Source organism: Lepisma saccharinum, chromosome 15 (genome assembly GCF_977018435.1).
Source record: "Lepisma saccharinum chromosome 15, izLepSacc3.1, whole genome shotgun sequence".
In the NCBI taxonomy this organism is placed as follows: domain Eukaryota; kingdom Metazoa; phylum Arthropoda; class Insecta; order Zygentoma; family Lepismatidae; genus Lepisma; species Lepisma saccharinum.
Genome location: NC_139243.1, coordinates 48,698,366 through 48,707,403, shown reverse-complemented (window position 1 = coordinate 48,707,403; position 9,038 = coordinate 48,698,366). Strand labels below are relative to the sequence as shown.

The 9,038-nt window shown below is 42.1% G+C and overlaps 1 protein-coding gene across 1 annotated transcript; it reads left to right on the top strand.

Moving 5' to 3' along the window:
* The first annotated feature begins 7,481 nt into the window (after nucleotides 1–7,481).
* On the top strand, nucleotides 7,482–7,925 carry LOC145999243 (uncharacterized). Its single transcript, XM_083136177.1, has one exon. It carries the CDS (start codon nucleotides 7,482–7,484, stop codon nucleotides 7,923–7,925), a length of 444 nt encoding a protein of 147 aa, XP_082992303.1.
* Nucleotides 7,926–9,038: the final 1,113 nt, after the last annotated feature.

Below are 9,038 nucleotides of genomic sequence, written 5' to 3'. Positions count from 1 at the left end.
GACTACGTAGGCGGAGACATGAACTACAATCAATTTTCGGAACGCTGCTCTTCTTGCTGGAACAGTGACGATTTCGGATTCGCGACGATCGACATGACGAGGAAACCCAACGACGGAAAATACAGAAACAAAATCAACGACTTTCTAAACGTTGCAACGTTGTGAGAAACGACGTGTATAAATAACGTTATGACGAAACGAAAAATCGAAGACGAAAATCTTAAGCTTCGCGATTACCTCGCGAAACGCTTCAAAGGTTGGAAATCCGAGAATCGCGGATTCTACGAAGAGAAGAAACGTCAAGATCAACCTGTGATCGATGCCATCAGCGATCTAGGTAAAGAAATTAAAGGTGTCACGGAACAAAATAAAAATTTGATCAACGAACTCGTACCACTTGCAGCTAAAAGTTACGCTGTACCCACGCCCATTTCGAGCATTCCTTCGACGCCGTTCGAACTGAAGGACGTACCACGACGTCAAGCCATAAGCAGCACCTCTTCGTCTTCGGATAAAATCGAGTTGGGACCTTTGGCACGAGACTACCTGAGCACGGGGAAGTTCGACAAGGATGAAGTGTTTGGATTGTATCCGAGCATGGAAACCAACGAGGGTGTCGTGTGGAAGATTGGGAAATCGAAAGTCACCTTCGAAGGCAACGACATTAAAGTTAATTTAGGCGATAAGAACAGTTGGACCAGGTATCCGGGTACGGTGGGACTGTGGGAACTCGTTGCCAAAAAGCAGCCGAAAGATTACACCGACGAAGATTACCAGAGTTACAGGGAAATTCTAATCATGACGGATGCCATGTACCAGAACAACGACGCCTCGCAGAATAGGGTGAAATCGAGCAGCGGCGAGAAGTACAGGAATCTCATCAAACCGATATGGAACGAGGTGAAGAGTGGAAGCGGCATCAAACGCTACAACACGTTACCCAAAGAATTCGTTTGGGTGGACGACGTGAGAAAACTCATCGACCGATTGTTGGTGATAGCCGGTGAAGAGAATGCAGGCAATCGTAATTTCTACAACGAGAAGGTTGGCATCGTGGACATGATCAGCACGAAACTTTCCAACTTCATCGTGAACGACGACAAGGGCATAGGTTACCTGATCAAAATTATCAACACGCTGCCTCCGAGATTCTGGAACGTGGCCGAAGGAAAGGGACTCGTGAACGACATCATCAACAAGTTACCTTTCGAGATGCATTTACCTGGCTACCAGTACTGCGGACCGAGTACCAAACTCGAGAAAAGATTGGAGAGAGGAGACAAGGGTGTGAATCCGTTGGACGCTGCATGCAAAGATCACGACATCGCTTACAACAACACTCGCACCGATCTGGATGCACGTCACGAAGCAGACAAGAAATTGGAGCATGCCGCTTTCGAAAGATTCGTCAGCAGAGACGCCTCGCTAGGTGAACGGGTCGCAGCATTAGGTACCACCATCGCCATGAACACGAAACAAAAATTTGGGTGGGGTGTATAAATAACATACAGTAAAAAAAATAACAACATGTCTTGTATAACAAACTTACCGCCCGAACTGCTATGCATCATATTCAAACATTGTATAAACGGAGATTGTGGGGATGTAGGGAAAGTTTTAAACATAGCAAGAACAACGCCGAAATTTCGTATACCTTGTGAAATGCTTATCAAGAATTATCTTCGGGAGATCAGTGGAATGAGGTGCGGTGATCTCGACACTCTTCTTTCGGTCGCAGGGGAAAAATTAAACGAGAGAATGGACGAACTGCACGAGGCGAGGCAGGGAAGAAGACGATACACGGATGATTGGCGCCAGTCTAAACAGGAGACCGAAGATATCATCACGCACATGATCGCGTTTTCCGAAGCACGAACTTTTTTTGTCTAACACACAAAAAAATCTTCGATACAAATCGTGAAAAAACATATACATGTAAAAAAAATGTGTCAAAAAAATATGAGACAAAAAAAATATACGTCAAAAAAAATGTACATGTAAAAAAAAAATGCCATGGAAAAATTTTTTATCGTCAAAAAAAATTTGTCTCGTCAAAAAAAAAGTTGACGTGGACATCGTCAGAAAAAAAAGTTGCCTTATCGTAAAAATTTTTTATCGTCAAAAAAAATTTGTCACGGCAAAAAAAAGTTGACGTGGAAAAATTATCACCGTCAGAAAAAAAAAGTTGCCTTATCGTAAAAAATTTTTATCGTCAAAAAAAATTTCTTAAAAAAAGTTGACGTGGAAAAATTATCATCGTCAGAAAAAAAGTTGCCTTTTCGTAAAAATTTTTTATCGTCAAAAAAATTTGTCTCGTCAAAAAAAAGTTGACGTGGAAAAATTATCACCGTCAGAAAAAAAAGTTGCCTTATCGTAAAAATTTTTTATCGTCAAAAAAATTTGTCACGCCAAAAAAAAGTTGACGTGGAAAAATTATCACCGTCAGAAAAAAGTTGCCTTATCGTAAAAAATTTTTATCTTCAAAAAAATTTGTCTCAAAAAAAAGTTGACGTGGAAAATTTATCACCGTCAGAAAAAAGTTGCCTTATCGTAAAAAATTTTTATCGTCAAAAAAAAATTGTCTCGTCAAAAAAAAGTTGACGTGGAAAAATTATCACCGTCAGAAAAAAAGTTGCCTTATCGTAAAAATTTTTTATCGTCAAAAAAAAATTTGTCACGCCAAAAAAAAAGAAAAAATGTGCAAGAAAAAAAGTACGCGTCAAAAAAATGTACCTGTCAAAAAAAATGTGAAAAAAAATGTAGGTGTAAAAAAAATATACGTGTCAAAACAATTGTACGTGTCAAAAAAAATATGACAAAAAAAAGTTGTCAAAAAAATGTGCAACAAAAAAAATGTACGTGTCCGAAAAATGTACGTCAAAAAAATATACGAGAAAAAATATACGTGCCAAAAAAAATGTAAAAGACAAAAAAAATGTACGTGCCAAAAAAAATGTACAAGTAAAAAAAAACTTGATATATAAATAACGCACATCGTGAAAAAATCTACGAGATCAAAAAAAAATTCTTAGGTATATAAATAACACACATTGTGAAAAATTAAAATTCTCTAACACACACACACTGAATTTCTCTTCGATATGACGACTGAAAAAATGAGTGACCTCCAAGCATTGGAGTTGTCAGTCGAGTATGTAAAAATTCAGGAATTGGAAGTCGGCAAACCTTACACGATAACTTCCGGTTCAATTGTTTCTACCCAGTATGGTCCCAAGGTGCGTCTGTTGCTCGACGGACAATGCAGTCTATTTTTACCAAATCGATACGCTAACATGTTATCCGACGAGAAGCTATCTATTTTAATCGACAACAAAACTTGAATCGTGTACAAGGGGACAAAGGAACTTCTTGGTAAGAAAACGAAGCACGTAATAGAATTTGTGTAACGGCTGCGCGGAGTATATAAAATAACATACCTTGAAAAAGAAAAAAAATTACACGAGAGAGGGAAAAAAATCTCGGAACATATATATATAAATAACATACCTTGAAAAAAAATTACACGAGAGGGAAACAAAAAAAATCTCAGAACATATATATATAAATAACATACCGTGAAAAAAAAATACACGAGACGGAAACAAAAAAAATCTCAGAACATGTATATAAATAACATACCGTGAAAATAACATATAGAGCATCAACATGAAACCCAAGGGTGTCGTGTACCAGATACCATATTCGAATCTGAAAAATCTAGGTGCCCTCGATGGGTTACTCACCAAGAAACAACGCGAGAAGAAACGTTCTTGCTTGACGAAAGGACACGGAATGAAATTGCTGCTCAGCACACCACAATTGAGACGGTTGCAGCGTTCGCGGAAACAACAAAAGATAGGGGGGTTCATATTCAGCATCCCGGCCATCTTGGCTGCTCTGGGGGCCGTTGGAAGTTTGGCTGGGGGTAGCGCCGCCATCGCGAAAACCGTCATCGACTCGAAAAAGAACAAGGCCGAGTTGGAAGAACAGAAACGTCACAATCTGGCCATGGAGAAGAAGGGGAAGGGCGTGATGAGGAAGTTTAAAAAAAAGAAGCAGCACTCACCAACCGAGACATTGAATCTTTAATCAAACCGTTACGAATCAAACACTTCAGAGGCGTTTTCATGTCCGACTCGTTACCTTCAACCGTTAAAAGTAGAGAATGCGGAGTAGTCAACTTGGACAGTCAAGAAAATCCAGGCACGCATTGGATATGTTACCACAAAAATGATAAAGCATTCGTTTTCGATTCTTTCGGAGGTGTTCCGCCTACAAATTTAATTCGATATCTGAAAACGAACAATCCTATACACTACAACGACGAACGCATTCAAAATTTCGGAGACGTGGACTGCGGTCATCTCTGTCTCTCCATGCTCGCGTTTCTCTCTAGAATAAATAAGCCGCAGGTGGAAGATTTCTAGAAAGCATTGTGGAACCTGAAACATCACGATGGGCGTGTTCCATCTCACGAGCGAATCTTCGATCTTGAAACTCACGCTGCACGACGACATCGTCTATCCTAAATCCGTAGCTCTGCGTGCATTCTACAGCATGTACCTCATACCTAACGTCACGCAGCACAACAACAAAATTAGAGTCGGAAGCGAACATATCGTCGTCACGCCGGGTCAATACAATCTTTCTACTTTGCAAGCTCACTTACCTAAAGGCACGTACCTTTCTCAAAATTCGGTCACGCACAGAGTTGAAATCGTGTCCGCGACGGAGACCGTGGACCTGGGCACCATAGGAGAACTTTTAGGTTTCGAGAACGACACCAAACTCGAAGCTGGCATCAAGCACGTAGCAGCCAACATTCCTAAATTCTTGGCCATCGAAACTCTGAACGTTCACTGTAACATAGCGGAAGGCATGATCACGAAATCTTCCGAAGGGTTGCCGGGAAGTCACAAGCAGACGGGAATCATAGCCACGTTCAAACCCAGTTCCGAATTCATGGAACCGATCATCTACACACCCTCTTCGCCGATCTATTTTCCAGTATGTCGCAACCGCATAGACGACATAGAGTTGGTGGTGACGAACTAGAAAGGAGAGGTGGTGGATTTCGCAGGTGCAACGACGACGGCCATCGTGGAGATCAACGTATAATAAATAACCATACATCATGGAGCAAATCGAAAGTTACGAATTGCAATCTTTCCCTCCGAACCGTCGCACGTTCGCCAATTTGAACGAAGCGAACCGGGAGATCGAATACGACGTGGACGTAGGCGACGGGTTCGTTCATCCTCACAGAGCGGACCTCTACCTTCAATTCGACGTGGTGAAGAAAGAAAGCGGAGTAGCCTTTCCGCCCAATGCCAATTTGAAACTCGTGGACAACTTCGTGCCTCACCTGTTCTCGCAGGTGGAGGTGAGGAAACACAACACCGTCATCGACAGAATCGATTATCCAGGCATCAGGTCGACGGCAGTGGGAACATTGAAATTATCCAAAACGGACGCAGCATACTATCAGGCGGGAGGATTCGAAGCGGGGACGAAAATATCGACGAGAAGTCACACGGTGCTCTTTCCCATGCGTCTGCTTCCGGGATTCTTCTCGGACTACAAGGAGATCATGTGGAAGGGAGGAGTGAGAGTCACATTTCGAAGAGCGGCCAACGACAACGACGCACTGATGCGATACACAAACTTGAACGCAGACGGCACGCCGATAGCCAACACTTTACCCGAAGCAGCCAAGTGCGTCATCCGGAGCATGGAGTTGAGAATGCCGATCGTGGAATACGAAACGAATTACGCCCTCAAGTACAAAGCGGAGATCTTGAAAAATCCACAGGTGCCGATTCACTTTCACGGTTACCAGTGCGTGCAGAAATTAGCGTCGGGAAGTCACATGGAATTCGACGTGACGACGCAGTTCAATAACATACAATTCGACATGCCAGATTTCGTCGTAGTGCTCTTTCAGACCGGACGCGATAACAACCAGGAAAAAGATTCCAGCAAATTCGACGACTGCAAAATCAAAAACGTTTATCTCAAGAATGGCAGGAACGAAGTCTTCCCGCACGAGAATTACAACCTCGACATGACAAAAGATGATTACCTAAAACTTTACGAAGCTTACACGGCTTACAAGCGCGTGACCGAGGGAAGCGTGGACATGTACTACACTCCCAGCGAATTCAAAATCCGCAGGCCGATGTTCGTCATCAATACCACAAAAAGGAAGCAGGTGGTGGTCAACGATCGCACCAACATCAAGGTCGTCTGCGAGTTCCACGACGCGCTGCCTGCCGATACTCTGTGCAGCGTCATCCTGAATGCAGAGAAGTCCTTCGCGTACGACGTGAAGAACGAGAGGGTGACGGAACAGTTTTAAAATATTCGTAACAAAAATTGCCACATACTAAAAAAAAAAAATCTACTAAATTTACTACCACAACTAATTATTATTCTATTATGTCATTTGCTTAGGTGAAAGGAAAAAATGGTCCAAAAAGGGAAATTTTGCCCCTTGGGAAGGCCTTCATAGTGTGGCAACACTGCGTCCACATCGCCGGTGGCGACATCTAGTAGCAAACACTAGAACTATTTCCACAGGTATCGTCTTCATGTTCTCGACTGAAATATTAAAACAGAGTCCCTTGTAGGTTAGTTCGGTGCATAAAAGATCGTAAATAAAAAAAAATGATAGGTTAAGTTATATCACTTAGGATCGTAAAAAAATTAAAAAATCGTAAGAAAAAAAAGATAGGTTAAGTTGTATCGCGTAAGATCGTGATATACCTACCAAGTATGAGTGGGCAAAAATGGGAAATTTTACTAAAACATCGCTAAGCGCTAAAACGTCGACAAAAAAATTGTCGAAATATGTCAAAAACTGATATTCAATTGATAAAAAAGAGGCTAAAAGTGGATACCTACAAAGTATTACTTTGAAACAATCCAATTACACTACTATTACAACCTTTAAAAAAGGCTTGATTTAGGCACATAAACCTAAAATAAGTTCTAACAAGCAAAATAGTTGCTTTTAGGCACTATAAAACTTCATCAGTTGTTGCATTTTTTTTAACAAAACGCTGATATAACTTATTACTTCTTAGGGCCTCCCCGATGGTGCAATGGTAGCGTCGTCGCCTTGTAATCAAGGGGTCCCGGGTTCGATTCGCGGTGGAGGCACATAGTGGTTCGGATCCCACTTTAAACTGTAGGTCCAGTCCCGATTAGCCTTACTGTGCATAAAGTGGACTTAAAACATTAAATCAATCCAATTATTACTTCTTACACACCTATAAAGGTAAAATTGGTTAAAAACCTAAAATCCGAAGTCTAGTCATAAGTTACGGCAACTATTTCTTTTTATCGTGAACAGGGGACAACACGATGTTTGTAAGTGTATCGAATGTACTTTCGGAAGAAGCCACCGGATGGTGTATGTGAACAACGGTGGGGTAGTAAGCATGCACCCAAATTCAGTCGCTGGGTGACAGAATTAAAAAATGGAGGTCATGAAGCAGGAGCAATGTTCGTACATCAAAATAGCAGTTCTCCACAGCAGAAATGAACAGGAATGCCATACAGAGCTACGGGAAACACTGGGTGTGCATGCAATGCCCTATCGAACAGCAGCGAGGTGGGTGGAGGCCTTCAAACGGAGCAGAGTGTCAACTGCCAGTCTGCCTTGCAGTGGGCATCCTGTCTCCAAGGACAAAGATGTACGGGTGATGGTGATTGATCAGTGTTTACTTGAGGACAGGTGCTGGACTGTGGCGGAATTACAACTGCGTGCAGGAATATCGGTATCGACAGTGCGTTGCATTTTACACAAGGACCTACAGATGTGGAAACTTTTGTGCAAAGTGGGTGCCACATCACTTAACAGAGGTACAGAAGTGGACTTGCTACGAAACATGTCACATCAATCTGGTGAGGTTTCAGAATGAATGTCATACCATGTTAAATCGCATCACTGTAGTCGATGAAACATGGACACGTGCATATGAACCCAAACTCAAGCAACAGTCAAGTGAACGGCATCATCTTGGGTCACCACAGAAACATAAGGTTCGACAAAATTCATCGCCCACAAAAGTTATGGTCATTCTGATATATGACTATTAAGGTTTTCTTGTGTGCCATCCAGTGTGTGATCCACACACCAATGCCATTATCCTACATGATAACGCAACAGCTTACAGCGGTGGGGATGGGAAGTTCTTTCACACCCACCTTATTCTCCTGATCTAAGTCCACATGATTATGATCTCATCCCCAGAGTGAAGAAGCCATTGCATGGGAAATGGTTTGCGAACAAAGAAGAGATCTTTAACAGTATTTCGGCGAGAGGTGGCACACGTTAGCGCTGCACATGCAGCGGATGGTATTCAGCATCTGCCCCATCACTGGCAATGAATGAGTAGTCTTGTGTACTTTTTGTCCATCCCATAATAAAACACAAGTGGATACCGGTAACCTGGGTGAATACTTTGAAGGTTGTTAAACAGTGTAGTCTTATGTACTTGTTGTTCATGTCAAAATAAAACACTGTTGCCCAATGTCCTGTGTTCTGCCTCTTTCCTACGAGAGTCTCCTGCACCCAGACTTCATCTGGTGGCTTAATTCGAAGGTACAGTGCTGGAAAAAAGTTCTTCCCCATAAGACTTTAATGGCAGTAAATAATGCCAGAAGGGTAGGCAACACACATTGCACCATTAGGTGATCGGGTGATTCTGTCTGTCTCAAGAGCAACTCGTCTTTCATGCAAAAGCCAACAGGCACAGGAAATGTAGGAAAGTAATGGGACTTGTCAGATGGAATGTTGTTCATCAAATTATCGCCTGTTCTGAAGCCAAGTCGCAGAACCGACAACAGCTATACGTTACATGTCAGAAAATGGTTCGCCTAAAAGCATTGAACGAAACGCTAAAACAATTCTTGCCTTAATTACATAGATTACTATACTACATGTGCCGCAGTAGCTCAGTCGTTAGGGCATTTTATTACCATGCGAGATATCTGGGTTCGATCACCGAAGGGGGAGAATCGGGATTTTGTTC